We start from the raw sequence: 19499 nt of genomic DNA, 5'->3' as shown, positions 1-19499 counted from the left end.
GTAATTTATCCCCCTTCAAATGGGTTTAAAATTGGTATCTTAAGATTCGCTGAGCCAGAATAAAATTCCCAAAATAAAATGTTCATGTTTTTGTGAAAAACATCTTACCCTATGTTTTGAAAGAATGATAAAAGGAAAAGACAGTCATTATTCATATAGTGGAGAAATTTTTAAATGCATCAGTTAAATGAATCTAGCTATCAAGTATATTTTATATGTTACCAAACCTAGATTATCCTCTCCTCTATCTTAGGAAAGTAAATCAGAGAGCTAATTCACAACTCTAACATGGACCTTTTTATGGGATTAAAAGGGTTAAAAGGGTAAAGGGGTTTTTCTTTCATTGATTTTGCCATCAGCTTTGCTAACCCTGCCAAAGTTTCAGAGGGCAATCTTGTCCATTTCATCTGCGTGACTCAAAGTCTGGGTTTGCAAACATGCTTGACCGAGTGAAAAGGGGGTTGAGTAGTCTGAGGCTCATATAAAGAGAAATCCAGTCATTCCCGTAGCATAGTGTGTGAACTGGACCATCATGTTGAGCTCCGAGTCAGTTTACTGGGGCAAGACTTGTGCGAACACAATTGTGGTCTATGAACCCGGGTTTGTAGCTTATCATGGGTGATCCCTCCCGGATGCTTCCTCAGTGGTAACAAATACTCCGGCTTTTGCGGCCACAGGGTACATTCAGTTGAAATGCCAAAGAGTTCAGTGGCTTTGAGTGGTTTTGCTCAATACTGCTGTTTCTACCTGCCATCCTTTGTCCTGACCTTGGGGAGCTAAAATTTAAGCTAATCTCTTAAAAGATCTGCTGCATTCACTGAACAGGGAGAGCATGGGCATCAATGCACAAACTTTTTCTTGCAGGAAAACTCAGGGTCTTGGGAGCCTTCTGGCGTGCAGCGGTAACCATTTGGAGTGTCTCATTTTGCATCTGCCATTGCAAAATGCCATTGCTACTTATTTTTGCTCGTTGCTTATTTTTTGTAAGCTGCCCAGAGGCACAGTGTTCAAGTTGGGTGCCCATATACACTCCTTAAATAAATGCAATAATCATCATACTGTCCAAATCCAACTATTTATTTAGCATATGGTAGAGCAAGTCAGCAAAAATTCAGTAGTGCTAGGAGATAATTGAATCAAAGTCTGAAACAATATCTGTGAATATTTTCAGCCTCAAGCTACCCCCGAGTGACCCCATTCACACATCATCCTAAATTATGGTTTGTTTCAATTATATTCTGTTGAATAAGCTACAATGGTTGGGTTTGCTCCTAATGCTAAGCCATAAACCATGATTTATAAATCACAGTGCCTGGGTTCATTAGACACCGAGATGACAAGCAGCAACTACACAAATATTTGGTTTTGGTTTAGAATCTGATATGAACCTAACTATTGTGGTTTGTAAGTCATGATTTATGGTGGCTTCCACTTGTCCACACCTTGGAAGCCTTGGGGTGACTTCCAGAGTTCTCCAAAAGTAATTCCCAACTTGTAACTGTTCCTGTAAGTAAAGGGAAATAGATTAAATATTAACTGGAAACTAATCATTTTAACTACAGTATATTTAACTTTAGTTCAAAATTATTCTACATGAAATAGAGCCTAATTTAACCATTGACCTGATCCCACCCACTGGATTTAAGAATGTGACCCCCACTCCAAAATATACTGTGCATCCTGTTTAATAGTGTAGTACAATACAAGTATGTAAGTCCTCCCACTGTGGCTTATTCAACAGGACTGTGAAAACCACCTGGCTTAGTGAAACGTATGAACTCACCACTGGTTTGTTGAGCTAAAACCAGTAACAGCTATATCTTCACCGGCCCTTGATTTTCTGTATGGATATATATGTGTGAATGCACTGAGAAACACTGAGAAGTGGCCAAGAGACTTGATGCTAATCCTCTTATGGGGCTGGAGCTTAACTTCTCTCTATCAATGTCATAAGCCTATGATTCTGCTCAGAAAGCAGTGACAGTGTTGGGTAAGAGATGGGAGGTGGATCTTTCCTTGCAATGAATAAGACCCATCCTCTTCTACTGGATTATGTCCTGTGGACCAGACCAAGACCCTAGAACTGGACTTAGGCACCAACTCCCTGCTCAGATGAAGGGTGGTTCCCCTTTCAGCTCCCGAGGTTCTTCTCCCTGCTTGTACACGCTGACTGTCACCTTGCCGGTTTCAGAGCCCCACTTGTTCTGGACGTGGATGCTGAATTTCCCAGTGTCCTCACTGCTGACGTTCTCAATGGTTATCGTGATCACGGTCCCCTTCACTTCCATCTTGTACCGATCTTTGAAGGTAACGACTTTCTCATTCTTGTACCAGGTGATTTCTGGGTAAGGATCTCCAGAGATGATGCAGGTCAAGCACAAAGTCTGTTTTATAAATATATAAAGTATTCATTGTAGGAGTTCAGGTTGGACAGTGAAAGGCAATGCAAATAGGCAGGGCAGATTTACCCTGGGGATAGTAGGATGGTGACCATCGGTACCAGTGTGTGAGCAGACACCTCCCTTTATGCCCTCTAGGATCCCTGTCCCTCTTGCCCAGTGATAGGGTATTCTTCTGAACCCTAAAAGAGTACCCACAATTCCCTGAAATTAAATTAAAAGCAGACATTTCTTTTAAAGAGTCTGCAATGCTACGAGATCACTATTTCAGCATTCTTACATGAATTTTCAGGGGTCTCCCACAAAATCTTGTGGGAACCAGGGTGTGACTGTTGGAAACATTAGAGATCCTGCAACTTGGAGGAGAAGGGGAGAGGTACCTGAGCCATTATCTGAGGTTGTGCAATGAATCTGGGGCCTGGAAGGATTGCACAATGGAATGGTGCAACATCTGCCTTATCAATTGCTAATATACATGGCAATGCAAGAGTCCCTTATATAATTCAGGGCTCCCACAGTAGTTATTCCCCACTAGCATAGCTGGGGACAGTCCAAGACAATTCCATTACCTTACTTTCCATGATGGTTGCAACATCTGGAAGACCCCGAACCACTTTAGCACGGTCTATAGAGGGAAAACAGACATCATGATTAGCTATTCAGTTTTTATCCCAGTTTATGGCGACAGGCAGTCTGGATTCATGTAATAGAGTTTACCTGGTTGCTGTGAATTTGCTTTAAAATAAATAAACTCTTACCTGTCACTTTGAATATATACAAGTTATTTGTATATTCATGGAACTTTTAGTATAGAGGCTCCTTATTTTATATTATGATGTTATAATTAAGTGCACTAATTGAAGTGTTGTTTCAATTCTTTTGTTCCATTTCTGCACGGTGCCTAGCTATAAGGATATAATAACTACTTTTATTACTACTATTACTACTACCACTACTGAAATAACCTATGTCCTGGGGCTATGCAATACACTGAACCATAAATGACCAAATGACATGGTTTCACACACATAATGAACCTATGCAAGGTTAAAACTAACCTAGTTTAGCCTGCTGTGTGAATGCAGATACTAGCTTTTAAGGGGATATTGTCTGAACCAGCTGCTTTTCTTTTCTTTTTCTTTTTTTTATGCCTTCAAGTCAGTGTTGACTCCTGGCAACTGCCTGGACAAGTCCCTGCGGTTTTCTTGGCAAAATTTGGAAGTGGTTTGCCATTGCTTCCTTCCTAGGGCTGAGAGAGAGGGACTGGCCCAAGGACACCCAGCTGGCTTTGTGCCTAAGATGGGACTCGAACTCGGGGTCTCCTGGTTTCTAGCCTGATGTCAGGTTCAGCCCAAGAAACTCAGCAGGACAATTCTGGAACAGTTCAGTTACTTTATTAGCTTATACCTACTAAACAGAATCTTGCCAGACTAACTCTAACCCCCCAAGAACAGCAAGCAAACACTCCAAATTCCTTAGGGCAGTGCCAGTCTCCTTCTCTTAATTTTCACACGCTCAGGCTGAGGACTGAGGAGATGCTTGAGATTCCTCTCCCCCTCCCTATGACCTTGAACCTCCTCGCTCAAGCCTTCCATCACACCTGGTGCCTTAAACACTGGACCAAACTGGCTCTCTGAACCAGCTATTAAGGATGCCTAAATAGTTTAGAGGTGAATCGTGTTAATGCTGCAGGATGCCTTATGTCGCTAAGGACAAGGTATGAGGATATTATCTTGGAAGCAAATGAAAGCTGTTAGCAGTTTTAAGCAGAACCTGTATACAGTACAGTAACTGCAGAATTTTTTTGCAGTGGCCAAGGACTGGATCTATCCAATTCTATGTTTCAGTTCAAATCTGTTCAATTCAATTCTATCTATTCAGTTCATGCAATGGCAGGAAAGAATCTGATGATACCTCTTGCTTGTTTTTATGTATAAGATATGTCAGTTACAAACCTAGGAGCTGCATTCACACAACATGTTAAGCTGGGTTAATTTTCATCTCAGTGTGCTTCTTTGCAACTTTGGATGTTGTATTAACCCAGCCCATTACGTTATTTTACAATTTACTGTTTTGTGTGAACCTAGAATGTTGGTTAATTCAGTAACTGGTTTAAGCGTGTTGTGTGTGGGTGAATGACATTTCTTCAGTTGAAGAGAGGGGGCTGACAGATGGGAAGGAATGGTGTGGAGTCTGAAGTTCAAACCAGGAGTTTTTCACTGAAGGTAACTCAAACTGGAGGTGCATCTTGGTCTGCTTTCCATTTATTTGCTTTTCCATTTATTCCATTTATTTGCTTCCAATCTGTGATGCTTCTAATGCTGTAAAAATAGCAGATTTTGAAAAGACACCTTGGATTCAAAGTAAACCTGGTCATACTGACTGCCCTTGGAATCTCCCAAGAATGTGACAGAACAAAAAACCGCCTGGCTGCATTTGGTTCAACAGCAAAAGATGCATCTTTTTATACTCACTTTCCTCCACAACGGCCGCTTGCCTACAACGAAAGCAAAACAAAAGGCATTTTTACGTCACACATATGTTTACCTAAATCTCAGTAAAGAAACGCCAATATTAAATGCAAGACCCTTCTCCCAGCCCAGGAGTTACTATGCAAATACTTGGAATTGTTGCATACCACTAGCTATGCAACAATTCCAAGTATAGGTAGCCCTCGACTTATGACCACAATTGGGATCAGAACCTCCATTGCTAGATGATGTGGTCATTAAGTGAGTCACACCTGATTTTACCACCTTTTTTGCCGTGGTCATTAAGGAAATCATATGGTCATTAAGCAAATCCGGCTTCCCCCATTGACTTTGCTTGTTGGAAGCCCCCTGGGAAGGTCATAAATGCTGATGACGTGACCCCGGGACCCTGCAACCATTGTAAATACATGCTGCTTGCCAAGTGCCTGAATTTTGATCATGTGATCGCGGGAATGCTGCGACGGTCGTACGTGCAAGGACTGGTCATAAATCACTTTTTTCAGTGCTGTTGTAACTTTGAACGTTTGTTAAACAAATGGCCGTAAGTCGAGGACTACCTGTACTGCATGTTCCAGGTTACCCAGCTGCTTCCTAAAGCATCATCCACCACCTCTTGCAGAAGTGATTCTCCAAAAGGGACAGTTTTCTAAAAAGAAAGATGTTCAGTGCGAACAACGACCACAACACCACCCAACTTACTTGAGCCTTTGATGTTCAGCAAGTGCATCATCGAAAGCTACAGAAAGAAAGCAAGAAAGAAAAGGTTTGGCTCAAATAAATGGTAACTAATTAATTGTTGTATGCCGCCCAGAGACACTTTGTGTGAGATGGGCAGCTATATAAATACAATAAATAAATAACTACTTGCAGTGTGGAAAAAGGGCTAATAAAATGTGGAATACTAAACCTTAACGGGTTCTTCTCTCATGTAGACGTTTCCATTTTAAAATCTATTCTCATATATTAATGCAGTTATAGAAATAGCCATTAAAACCCAGAATTATAATAGAAAAATGAGGGTTTTTTTGTTTTTCTCTTCAGCAGCAGCACTCAAGTCTCATACAAACTATCACTGCAGAGAATGGGAACTGGTGGTGGGGGGGTTGTATTGAAAAGACAAGGTATCATTAGAAATTAAAGTCAAAACTAATGAAAAAGGATGAAAGGGAAATACACACAGAAGGGTTTAGCAATAGCTTATGTATCCAGCAATATTTTAATAACCTCCTATAAAAATAAATTGACACTCCATCGAAGCAAAAGTTGGGTTTGGAAAGGGTATTGATGCTTCTGAACCTTGGTGTTGGAGACGACTCCTGAGAAGACTATAGAAAGCCAAGAAAACAAACAAATGGATCCTAGAACAAATCAATCCAAAGGTCTCACTTAAGGCACAAATAGTTTGGACATATTTTGCAAAGACCTTGCTCTCTCGAGAAGTCCATAATGCTGGGCAAGGTAAAAAAAAAAAGAAGAAGAGGAGGATGGCCAGCAGCAAGGTGGGTGGCCTCAATTACAGAGGGCGATGGTGCCCTGTTGGAAAACGTGAAGGCCAGATCAGAGACAGAGCCTCCTGGAGAAAAGCTATCTATGCGATTGCTTAATGTTGACACCAACTTGATAGCACAAAATCAATCAGTCAATCCAAATAAAATTACCAAACAGTATTCTGGGACCCAACAAAAATATAGATACAAAGATGATCTCAATTCTAAATCTCACTAACTGCCCCTTTCAGATGAAAATGCTGAGTGCTCACCTTTCCCAGATAGGTCAGTTGACATTGTGCGTATCTCCTTCCCATCAGTGAGCTCCAGGGTGTATTTGCCTCGGTCGGACTCCTTGGGGTCAAGGATGTGCAGCCAAACCTGGTCCATGGTTGTTCCTATTTTCAGGCGGTCTCTTCCTTCCAGACGCTTGTCACTGAAGGTCCAGCAAGACATTAAGTCATCAATTAACATACAGCTTCTAAACAATATCTCTCTTCCATACTGGGTCCGTAGTTATGCAATAAACTTCTCAATGGTGGTAGCCCTAAAAAGCTGCCTTGTTTTGTTTTTCCAACTGCATGTAGATCAAGGTATGGTCTACCTTAGGAAGGTATGTCTGGGCAAATCACTTTTTCTAGCATGTTGTCCAAACTGAACCATCATGTTAGATCATAATGTACTGTGTTGCTCATTGTTTGTCCTTCTCAGGGATTTGGAGCAATTGCTTTGATGGATGTTCTGAGGAATCAGGAACAAGTCCTCCCCATGTTATTTCATGTCTCCCAAGATTGATTGATTGATTTATTTATTTATTTATTAAATTTGTCCCCCGCCCATCTCCCCCCAATGGGGGACTCTGGGCGGCTCACAACACATTAAAACAATAAATAAATATACAATTAAAACCTATAACAATTCTCTCAGTGTAGACAGAGCATGGAGCAAGAGAGAAAATCCAGCCATGCTGGGCTGCATGGCAGACCACTATGGGCCACAGGTGGGCTGTGGATGCTCCACTTGTGCTCTAAACCACGGGCAGACAAGCCACATTGTCTTTCAATGGAATGAGATCTGTAGTTACTATTAGCTCTGGAGCAAAGTAGGATTAAGGGCCTGAATCTGATGAACCTTCACTGCCCTGTTCAGTTGAAGCAAATACCTTGCAAAGCTGAAGATTTCCTGGATGACCTACAGGATGTTGAGCAGGGAGGAGGAAAGGGACCCCACAAGAAAGAAGGGTCCTGGCCAAAATTTGGTTGGGTGTCTCTCTGCTTAAGCTGAGATCTCCTTACTCGAACCATGCCTTTGCATCCTCAGCCAACCCCATAAGAACACCTTATCCTACAAACTTAGAGTCACAATATAAAAGCACGTACTTGTGGTACCAGGTAGCCTTCATGGCATCTGTGTAGTACTTTACTTCACTGTAGATCTTGATGCCTTCTATAGTTGGCAGCACTTTCAAAGGAGATGCAGAAAGAACTAAACAGAAAAGTCAGAAAGAGAGAGAGGTTTTCAGAAACAGTCTGAAATGAATGAATAAAAACTTCTCTTCTGATAAATAAAAACAATTATATTTCTTTATAGCAAAGATAAGAACCTAAGGGCCCTCCAGATGTTTTGGACATATCTCCCATAATCCTTTGCTGCCTGGGATTGACAAAAATGGAAGTCCAAATCCAAACTAAAGTCCAAAGAAGGACACTTTAGAGAATGGGAATCCTAATCTAATTGTGTCTTGGATACAATAACTGCCACCAGAACAAGGTCTGAAGGTCAACAACTTACTACTGATCCTGGCCAGCTCCTTGAGGATATCGTCAAATGCTGTAAAACAGAATGCAACACATAATAATAAAGAATAGCACCATATATCAAGCTCTATATAATTTTTAGTTGCATCCTGGCTAAACTTGGGTTTCCTTGGAAATTTATTAGGGATTATTGAATGAAAAAGAAACATTTCATTTAGATCAGGACCAGGTAGCCTTAGGCCTCAGGAATATATGTGATTCCTGAACCCCTTTTTGTGGACTCCAGAGGCCCTTCCAAACACAATTACCGAAAATCAACATCATGGTTTTCTACTGTTTAGAGTCAGGAAACCCATACAACTGTAGATCAGGCTCTAAATCAGTGTTGTCCAAACTTGGCCACTTTAAGATAAGTGGACTTCAACTCCCAGAATTCCCCAGCCAGCCATGCTGGCTGGGGAATTCTGGGAGTTGAAGTCCACTCATCTTAAAGTGGCCAAGTTTGGACAACACTGCTCTAAATAAAAGAACTAAAAAGAGTACCTTCTTTCTAGCCCACCACTACAAATCTTCCTCAAATCCAGGTAAAAAAAAAACAAAAAACAGTTTCCCCATATTTTACATCATCACATCATTCAGCCATTCTCAACAATCAAAAGACAATCTTTGAAGGAAGGTTAAGGCAAGACAGCATCACCCAGTGGGCTTTATGACAAAAGATGGCATAGATGGTAATGTATGATCCCAATTACAACACTACTGGCTCTCAGAAATGACCCCACCAGCAGTTCTTCTTTGAAAAACTGCTCATCCACTGCACGGTTTAACAAAAGTGTTAAATCAGTGAAATCTTGTATATTCATGTGGCACCATTCTCAGTCCTGGGCAGCTGACTGGTTGTGAACTGGAAGGATCTTAAGTTGTGTTCCCAAGCTCTCTCTGACAGATAGAAGTTCCTCAGTGTGCAGAGGGAAGGAATATTTGAAAATCTTTCTTGTATCCTAATCTTCTCCCTTCTGATGCCCTCTTGCTATGCTGGATTTAAACTCCCCTAATTTCTTTTGGCCATACTGGGTGGGAATCAGTAGAGGGGGATCACAATACAGCAGCAAAGCACCAGATCTGAGAAGGCTACTCTGAGTGAACAATTAAGATTTTGGCTAAGAAGGAAAAAGGATTGTACCGTCCTTCGTAAGATCAAGTTGAGTAATATCTTGCCCGCGTTCATCAGAAACCACAGCTTTGTAGACTCCTTTATCTGCCTTGGTAATCTAGCAAAATATAGACATAGCATCTGGGTTTGCACAACACATTAAAGCCTAAATCCAGGTTAAATCCCCCCTCCCCCACTTTCTAAACTGGCACAAAACTGGAAAAAAACTGCAAAGAAATAAATCTCCAACTCTCTTCTTTCATTATGACATCCTATTTCTTTCCTATTTTGGTATGTAATTTTATTAATTTAATTATTAACAGTTACTTAAGCTATACTTACTCTTTTAATCTGTAGGATTCCAGCTCCTGTGTTTGGATTATATTGACCATCTGGGCGGGCTTTGCTATCAAACAACCATGTAAAAGAAGTTTCCTTCTTCATGTTTGTTGCCTGAAGGAAGGAAGGAAGGAAGGAAGGAAGGAAGGAAGGAAGGAAGGAAGGAAGGAAGGAAGGAAGGAAGGAAGGAAGGAGAAAAAAATCCTCTTTAACTGTGGCATGTGATTCCTAATGCCTTAACCACTACACCAAACTGGCTCTCATATATATATTATAAGAAGATTCCCCCCCCAAGTATATTTATTTTGATGCATGCGTGCCCACTAAATTTTTTGGGGCTGCATTTTGGCAGTTATAAATCTTGTTACAAAAATTTGACTTCCAGCACATTAACTTGATACCGTTTGGAAAACATGACCGGGTTAAGTTATATTGAATGAATTCATTCATCATTCCTAGCTCAAAGAAGAAAGTTTAGCCCTTTCCAGTGACACTCACTTTTGCACTTTACCCTGGCAGAGACATTGTGAAAGTTGCCCTCTAGGGCCAAATAATTCCTGGGGTAGGAAATTCACTGGAGGAATGCCTACGCCTTGGGAAGAAAGGATTAAATTTGCCCCATGTGCCATGCTCCACATTCTGTTCATGCCTCGGCCTCCACCCACCCCATCCCCAGCTTGCCATGGGTGGAAATGACTTTGTAAAACAGGAACTGTTCATAGCAGTCCTGTAATTAAACTCCTATCCATCATGGCCTCCAGCACCTGATCAAATGCGGAAGACAGCTCAAATTGCAAAAATAGTTTTGTTTGGTGAAGTGCGACTATGGGGAAAGAAGTGTTTACCTTGCAAGTCAGCAGGACTTCACAATCCTCAGTGACCTTCCATGCCAGTTGTTCAATAAAATGAGGACCTGTGAAAGGGGGAGAAAAAAATACCAACTCTGAACATCCTTTGATGGCTTGGTTGTTTCTTAGCATGCCACCTGGTGATCAATCTTATCCAAGCACCTTTTGGATGAACTTCTTGTGGCTCATGATACCTCAGACTTCCCCAACTTGGCATCTACCATATAGTGGATTTCCACACTCGTAATCCATAGCCGGTACATGCTCTAACTCAGTGTTTCTCAACCTCAGCAATTTTAAGAGGGGTGGACTTCAACTCCCAGAATTCCCCAGCCAGCATGGCTGGCTGGGGAATTCTGGGAGTTGAAGTCCACACCTCTTGAAGTTGCTGAGGTTGAGAAACACTGCTCTAACTGTTAATTTAGGGAAAGCTGCTGTATCATTTTTCTTCCTTTCCAGTCCACCAACAGGAGAAGTGATCAGGTCAACGGGGAAGGAAACTGTGTGAGCAAAGTGCTCAAGATGGAATAGGATGCCAGTGTGGGAAACTGAGGAAAGATTGAATATGTCCATCTTGCAAATGCTCTCAGTGTATCTGGGACCCTTCAGCCCTTCATTGAAAATATCACATGACCCCCCAAATATTTAAACCCCTCAACGATGGCCAGTTTTCTTCGCTTGATGAAGTTCCCGTCTGCAGGACAAACAAAAGCAATGACATAATCAAAAGCCTTAGGAAAAGACCAAGTGGCTGGATACAGAAATAAATAAGGAATAGAAAGGCGTACTGGATGAAAAGGACAAATACATAACTTTATAAGCTTATGGACAGATGGAAGAATAATGAAATACCCCAGTAGTAATAGTGGATACTAAATTCAACGGGAGCTTATCTGTTTATTTAATCAGTGACGTCATCAGGTTGCTCCAGAAGTGACGCCATCAGGTTGTGCTGGTTATGACATGCGTAACCCTAACCCTCCCCCAGATATGACGTGCATAACCCTCCTCCCCACGTGATGCAGCGCTCACAAGGTCATAACCCTCACCGGACATGGCATGTTGAACCGAACCCTATCACCAAGAAAGGCGTGATGGTCAACCCTAGGGTGTCTGATTAGCTTAACCCCAAACCTAATTCTATGGGGCATTCAAATCAAAGCTAAGTCAAGTGAATAACAGAACCCTAGGCTGCGCTGTATTTGGGAAGCAAACCCAATTTTTAATTTTGTGGAGTTTTAAAATCAATACCTGAATGCAAGAAAAAGAACTTTTTAAACTACAGCAGCCCCCGAGGGATTAACCTAACCCTAACCCCAACCCATATCCTAAGGGAAATGAATATCACAGACAGCATTATCTTTTGTAAAAGCGAAAGAAATATTCCTTGCAAATTTTAATCGAAAAATACACCGTGATTTGGACTTCCCTTAGGATATGGGTTGGGGTTAGGGTTAGATTAATCCCTCGGGGGCTGCTGAGGTTTAAGAAGTTCTATTTCCTGCATTCAGGCACTGATTTTAAAACTCCACAAAATTAAAAGCATTATTAAGCTATTATTTATTTCACAAGGCCCAAATTGGGTTTGCTTCCCAACTACAGCGCAGCCTAGGGTTCTGTTATTCACTTGACTTAGCTTTGATTTGAATGCCCCATAGAATTAGGTTTGGGGTTAAGCTAATCAGACACCCTAGGGTTGACCATCACGCCTTTCTTGGTGATAGGGTTCGGTTCAACACGCCATGTCCGGTGAGGGTTATGACCTTGTGAGTGCTGCATCACATGGGGAGGAGGGTTATGCACGTCATATCTGGGGAAGGGTTAGGGTTACGCATGTCATAACCAGCACAACCTGATGGCGTCACTTCTGGAGCAACCTGATGACGTCACTGATTAAATAAACAGATAAGCTCCCGTTGAATTTAGTATCCACTATTACTACTTCCCCCACAATAGAAGATTAGATTATAAAACTGACAGAGCTTGCAGAAGAGGCAAAACTGACCAGTTTGATTAAGGAAAAAACTATAAAGACTTTTTTAAAAGACTGGAAGCCTTATATGGAGTTTTTGTTGAAAGAAGAAAACACTGAATTGATGATTTATGGATTTGGGGATTACAAAGGGGGAAAGGGGAAAAATTAAGATGGCAATTACAATCCTCGATGGAAAGAAGGGCGGAGGTCAAATTCTATGTTTTCTTTCTTTTTTCATTTCTTTTCTTTTTCTTTTCTATCTTATTTCTTCTTCTTTTCTTTAACTTTTTATACTTTTATTGTATTGAAAAAATCTAATAAAATATAAAAAAGAAAAGAAGAGAAGAGAGAAACTGTACATGCCAGAACTTTCTCTTTTATGGAAAAAGTAGACTTTAACGCACATGTGAAAATAGCTCCAAGACACTGAATGGATTTAAAGGCATTCCATTCACTCACTCCACAATGTGGAGATTGGACCAAAGTCATTTCTGCATTAGCCATTTATAGCATCTTCTAGAGTCATCCAACCATTATTGTGCCGAAATAACAGTAATGTGGGCAGGCTTTGACTCCCTCCAACAATGTCTGGGCGATGTAATGAAGATGCCGTAAGGTACTAAGGTGGAAATGACTAAATTTTCTTGAATTACATTTGAGACTGATTTTCCCAACTCCATGTTCATACAGTATATTACCCTGCTACCCAGTAAACATGTAGGAGTTCTCCTAGGCATTTCAGCGGCTGAGCTGGTCAAAACCAGTCTTCCTTGCTATTGCGAAACTGCCCTGCTTCCTGATGTGGCTTGTTCAAGGAATGAATGGAAAATTCCCTTATTTCCTCATAAGCAAAAGAGGGGAAATCCCCACATCTACGTCATTTAACGATTTCCTAATTGTTACAAATATCTAACAATTTGAATAAAAAACCACCCTGTTCCCCCTTTTTAGGCATTCTGCCATGTTTGCAGTCATATATGTAGATTTTCTACAGGCATAATTAAATATCATGCTCTTAAGAAATGAATCCTGAGCATTTTGATTGAATTGAACTGGGCAAGTTAGAAGATGGAGTTTGCAACCCTCAAATCTTAACCTATAATAAATTTGCCACATAACTCTTTTTCTATTGCCAACAGTTAACATGGTTATCCTTCTGGGATCAAATTAGAAAAGCTGGTTTAGACAAATTTCAAATAGGGGCCTTGCATTTTTCTTTGGTAACTTTTGACCCAGTTTAGTGTGGTTGTGTGTTGGCCAAACAACTGCTAAACAGATTTGGCTGGGTTAGTGACTGATTTGGTTAAGAAGGTTGTGCAAACAGAGGCAACAAATGTAAAAGTCTTTGAAATGTTCTTGTCTCATTTTTGAGATCCTTGTCACACTTCTTAAAAAAGCTGTCATTCCCCCCACCATCTCACTTTTTGGAGTGTCCCATTTTAATACTTGGTTCCTTAGGCTTTCCATCTAAGGTATACTGTACATCCTACTTTATATCCTTTGGGGAAGGGCGATGATTTTTGAGCTGACAGAATTCCTTACCATGTTTTCTTTTCCAGTCTTTCTTCTTGGCATCAACCTCTGCTTTAAGTTTATCAAAATCTGGAAGGAGGAGGAGGAGGAGGAGGAGGAGGAGGAGGAGGAGGAGGAGAAGGAGAAGGAGAAGGAGAAGGAGAAGGAGAAGGAGAAGGAGAAGGAGAAGGAGAAGGAGAAGGAGAAGGAGAAGGAGAAGGAGAAGGAGAAGGAGAAGGAGAAGGAGAAGGAGAAGGAGAAGGAGAAGGAGAAGGAAGCACTGGTTTAATCATTAGTGTATATGGAGTATAGAGCCAATGGAAGAACATTTTACCTTCTAGCTAGGGATGTGGCTTATTCAAATAAGGGAATGGATTTCATGGAAGTGACAGCTTCTTAGCCTCCTTTGAAGGGTCTGGGAAGACACAGGAAATGGCCACTTCCTGATCTGCAATTATCTGGTGCCACAGCACACAGGAACATCCATTGCTCCAGGGGAGCAGATGACTGTCTGAACTGTCTGAACATGATTCTGTCACACTGACTCTGTCACACTGTCTGAACATGCTTTCATAAAGCTTGGTTCAGAGTTTCAAAACAGAAGACCAGAGCCAGACCAAAATACTTCATTGCCTAAGGAGGAGCAGAACATACTTTTGCCTAAGCCAGGATTCACAACACCCAGAACTGAGACAGAAATGCTTGTGAGATCATCTTACGTCAATACCAGGATACTAAAGGAAACAGTTATTTGTTCTTTTTGGTGACAGGCCTAAATAATATTTTTGCAGTAGTAGTAACTACTTCACTTTGCCTAATGGTAGGGCTGGCCTTAAGAAGGTTTTTGCATCTCAAAAACAAAAAACAAACAAACAAACAAAAACTTAAAGCAATTTTCCTGCTTCTCTGCATCTCTACCCAGATCATCATTATCATCTTAAGTTTTTCATTACCCTGCTTTGCATGAAAAGTGAAACTAAATCAGATTATAATAAAGACAAATCAATAAAGTAATGCTAAATTACAAAGTTAAAAGAAGCTTGTGAGTTAAAAACCTTACAGAATGGTAAAATTGATGCAGGACCATGATAACAACACAGAAATGCACTAAAGGTCACCACAGTATGAAACTAAAAGCAAGGCAAACAGGAAGGTCTTTAGTTAATTCTGAAAAATAACCATAACTGGACAGAGAAGAAATTCCATAAACAGGGAGCTGAGAATAGCCTCCATGTATTGAATGTTTGGCACTTTCAAGATGGCATCCTCACCTAATTAATTAATTATAATTGTTAAGGAAGTAGCTAATAGGTAAGGGGATAACAAGTATAAACCATGAAAAGTGACACTGCCAAGAAACTGAAGGGCAGTGATTTTGCCCCTCTACATACCGTCCCCAGTGAGAGCCAAAGTAAACTGATTTTCCGCTTTGCCATCTTTAAGATGGGCAGTGTATGTCCCCTTGTCGTCCTCGCAGAAGTCCTGGATGATCAATTCTACAAGGCCATTCGCTCTGTCAAAGTTGATCTTATGTGTCTGATGTAAAAGCCAAATAGGAGTAGTCATGAGTAAAGAGAAAGAAGTTTGTGAGTAGGAAGTAGAATCCATAAAGAAGATGCCACCTTGTTTTCATCACAGAGTCCTGAATTTTGTGCTAAACCAAATGAGGGGAACTCACCGGGGTGCTTGAGAGCTCTTTCCCATTGAAGAGCAAATGAAGCTCTGCTTCTGGAGAGAGTTTCTCAACTTCTAGCCAAAGTCGCACCTCCCCTTTCTCCAGAATGTCAACGTTCCATCCAGATATCAGCTCGATCACTGAAAGGAGTAGAAGATGGACATTACAGAAATGCAGCACTGAGCAGTGAGGTTCAGCCAATGTTCCCCAGGATCTAATGACATCTGATGAATTATAGAAGATTGAATATGTCTCCTTCTGTGGCTGTCCACTTCGGGAGGAGCCAAAACACTGTGGCAAAGCATATGCTTTGGATATAGGCCCCAGGTTCTGTTAGCAGCTGGGATTAAAAGAATAAGGAAGCAAAGCCAGAAAAGACCTCTGAATCACATATGGAGAACAAATCCAAGTTGGGCAACTTACAGCCCTAGGACCACATATGTCATTTAGCCTGATTCAACCACCTGTGTAAGAGATGAGCAACTATTTGTCTCTTCCCTGCAGGTTGGGGAAGAGAGAAAAGGGTTGCTTGGGTTTGATGTAAACAAGAGTAGTCTAATGTTAATAGATCATTGGTCTATCTCAGTGGAAGGTATCTTGATATGCAATCTCAAAATACCTGGAGGACACATCAGGTTACAGAAGGCAACAAGACAATAACTGTGTATTATGTTCTTATAATAATAATGATTATTATCCATTGGCAACTTACAGGGGTTTCGAATCTCATGGCTGATCTTTCGTAGTCGGTCCAGTTCTGAGAAATGAGAAGAGCAAGAGCACACTTGAGAGAGGGAGTTAAGATTGCATTTTAGCATTCATTTTATGCCCAAGACCAGTTCTTCCTTTCCATTCCATAGTCACATAAATACTGGGTTGAAGAAAAGGGTGACAGAACCTCTGGGGATGTTTTGTAAAGGATCCTACTCCTACCTGCTCAGAAGCAGTCCTACTGGGTCCCTGAATACATTGCAGGATGAAGTCGCCCCCTTAGATTTTGTCCCCCCACCCCCCAGCAACTTATTTGCTTTTTTATATATTTAGTTATAGAGTTTGTTACCTGCTTTTCATTATGACCATCATGATCTCACAGTAGGCTTAAAAATAAGGCTGAAATCCATAGAATCACATTGCCTCTTAAAACAGTAAATCCTCTAAATCAGAAAAGGAAGAGATATCTTGGCTGATGGGTATGGATCAATGTCTCCATTATATTTGTGGATTGTATTTGTGGATCCCCTTGGTCTGCATTCTCTTCCAGTGAACTTGCACAACCTATGCTCCACCAAGTCACTCACTTACAGCTCAGCACCCATGTAGAGGATCCGTCTAATAACATCAGGGTTTAATCTGTTCTTTTAGCTGTGGATGGGTGCATCTGCTTTATGAGGCCAGTGAGCCAAATAAGGCTTAACAAGCTATAAGTTGTGGATGAGTCTCATAGAACAAGGTTTTTTCATGAATCTGATACTCTCCAATTGTGTTAAATTGTGAATTGTAGACAACATGATTTTTGAAGTTATAGAAAGAATGAAACAATCTGGAGGGGGCCAGGATGGGAAAGTCTGCTTTGAAAACCATGGGGTGCCATTTTGAAATCAGAGTAGAACTTCCTGCAGGCCTGTTACTAGATCTTCCCTGGGAGATGTCTTTGTAGAATGCAGAGATAGATTTTCCAGGTGAAAAAAGAAGGGTTTTCTTTAAAAAGCAAATAAACTGCCCAAATATGAATTTTAGGAATGTTTAAGTTTTGCTCCAGAACAGAGGAGAGAAAAGGATTCTCCCACAAAGCCCAATCTTGGATCCAGTAATTTGGGTAGAATTTCGGTCTGGTTCTTCAAATATGTGTAACAACTACAATCAATATGGGTATATATATATATATATATATTTTTTACCTTCTTGAGTTAAAACATGGCTGGCAGAAATGTCTTCATCAGTATCAGTTACTTCTACTGAATATGTTCCCAGGTCCCGTTCAGTAGCATATTTCAGAATGACCTTAGACCTTAAGGAAAAGAAAATGCAAATAGGCTATCTACACAACTGACTGTCCAAGATGTTTGTATCCTGCAATTTTGCAAGGCACCCGATTAATGATCAGTGGTCTTGCTCCTTGAATGAGTAGTAGAATGAATCATGCCAAAAAACCCCAAAGGACAACAAAATACAGTAAACTCAGGAGAATAAATCTGGCAGACTCTGCAAATATGTTTGCTTTTAGTGCATGAGATATGATTTGAATGGGACCTCTGTGCATAAAATGCAAAGTTAGTGGGCTCAGAAGTGCAGCAGGGATCTCAAAATTGGTCGTACAAGTGGGCCTATTTGTTAATATCAAGAGAAATGAGATGTTGAAACAGATGCATCTGACTGACAGGGACCATAGACAAACCCACCAGTCCTAGAAAGTCTGGGATGAATCAAAAGGCAAGTATTAAATGATCCAGCCCCATGTTGAAGGAATGTGCTTCAATTAGGTGGGGAACTTTTTATTTGTTCTTTTGTTTTAAAGATTGCTTCCTATGAATTTGGCAGCTTGCCACAGGAAATTGAGACAACATCCCAGAAGAGGACAATAACAAATACTTTCATATTGGTGCTAAGAAAATGACATGGATGTATTCGGGAGATCACCAGGAGGTGAAGCTCAGCTTGAAAGTCACTGTATACCAGGATGTTTTTCTGGTGTGGAAAAGCTTCTCTTAAATTTCTACATGTTCAGCTACCACTGAGGGCCCAGAAACCAACAGCAAGGGGTAACCCTAGCTTTCCTCCAAGTTCTCATGAGAATTTACCTGTCATCTTTGTCTATAATTTCAACGCGGTCAGGATTTGGAGGTCCTTCATAGTCTTTGGACCAAATAAACTCTGAAGTGTCTACAATCTCAGGAGCCTCAAATGCCAAATAGATGAATCCTTCCTCATCTACCCCAACTTCAATTTCTTTGGTGTCTGCAAAAGAGAAACAGAGAGAGAAAATATTCAACACTGCAAAGAAATTAAGAACTTTATCACCATGCCTCTCCTTCTAAGGCCCTACCAAAGTCAATACCCCAAATACGGTGGCTTTTGTTGAGAAAGATTAGCAGAGAAAGATGGGAAGAAGAGAGAGAAAGAACAACTGAAAGAATAGCAATGTTGAGAGGAAGAGAGAGAGAGAGAGAGAGAAAGAAGGAGAAAAGTGGACATTTTATACCTGGTTTAGTTTTCACTATCACAGGATCTGATGGCAGTGATGGTGGGCCAACACCTGCCTTGTTCTCTGCTCGCACTCGGAAAATGTAACATTTCCCAGTTTCCAGATCACTCAGCTGATGGGGAACATAATACAAAGAGAAGGAGCAGGTCACAGAATGTTTGATAGAGATCACAAGTAAAGCTATATATTAAAATATATAAATGTCTATAGGGGAGGAGAGGTCCCAGAAGTGATAGCAATAAATTGACTAGTTCAACCTTCCCTAATTTGATACTCTCTGAATACTGATCAACATTAGAATTAATATTTATTTTTGTCCTAATTCTCCCAGTAACTTACATTCTTTGAGTGGATTGTAAAGATAACCATTCTCCACTTCCAGAATTCCCAGACCATACGTTCATTAGCCATGCAGGCTGGAGATTCTGGAAGTTGCAGACAATACCAACATATCTCTAATAGACTGTTTACAGACTGATAAAGTTTCAGGAGATGTTTTGGAAAACTACTACCTGCAAATTCCTTAGTTATCTATGAAAAGAACCACCTCCTTGCCATCCAAACAGGAGCTATTGCAAAAAAAAAAAAACAAGGAAGAAAACAAGTCTCCACCCAAAAGGACTGAAAAGTAAATTGGCTCAAATGTAAAACTAATCCAGT

The 19499-nt window shown here is 40.8% G+C and overlaps 1 protein-coding gene across 2 annotated transcripts in view; it reads right to left on the bottom strand.

Annotated features, from left to right (window-relative positions):
* Positions 1–1061: 1061 nt before the first annotated feature.
* The window catches only part of MYOM3 (myomesin 3), a 49759-nt gene continuing 31321 nt past the window's right edge, over positions 1062–19499 (bottom strand). Inside the window, exons 21-37 of one of the 2 annotated variants that reach the window (XM_007424076.3) lie at positions 18837–18951; positions 18436–18592; positions 17536–17645; positions 16350–16394; positions 15641–15777; positions 15354–15498; positions 13993–14052; positions 10473–10540; positions 9631–9741; positions 9319–9406; positions 8170–8208; positions 7758–7863; positions 6651–6814; positions 5591–5627; positions 4874–4896; positions 2969–3024; positions 1062–2384 (exon numbers count right to left, since the gene is read on the bottom strand). In XM_007424076.3, the coding sequence (XP_007424138.1) occupies positions 2109–2384; positions 2969–3024; positions 4874–4896; positions 5591–5627; positions 6651–6814; positions 7758–7863; positions 8170–8208; positions 9319–9406; positions 9631–9741; positions 10473–10540; positions 13993–14052; positions 15354–15498; positions 15641–15777; positions 16350–16394; positions 17536–17645; positions 18436–18592; positions 18837–18951 (1737 nt within the window). In that variant the 3' untranslated portion in view covers positions 1062–2108. Of the gene's footprint in view, positions 2385–2968; positions 3025–4873; positions 4897–5586; positions 5628–6650; positions 6815–7757; positions 7864–8169; positions 8209–9318; positions 9407–9630; positions 9742–10472; positions 10541–13992; positions 14053–15353; positions 15499–15640; positions 15778–16349; positions 16395–17535; positions 17646–18435; positions 18593–18836; positions 18952–19499 lie in introns of those variants that run through there. The other variant, XM_088140967.1, reaches the window with a different exon arrangement.

This window comes from Python bivittatus, unplaced genomic scaffold (assembly GCF_059951505.1).
Source record: "Python bivittatus isolate LINGU-HERP-01145 unplaced genomic scaffold, Pbiv_v1 ctg000250_np1212, whole genome shotgun sequence".
NCBI lineage: Eukaryota > Metazoa > Chordata > Lepidosauria > Squamata > Pythonidae > Python > Python bivittatus.
The sequence above is the reverse complement of the archived record's forward strand: the minus strand, read 5'-3'. Positions and strand labels throughout refer to the sequence as shown.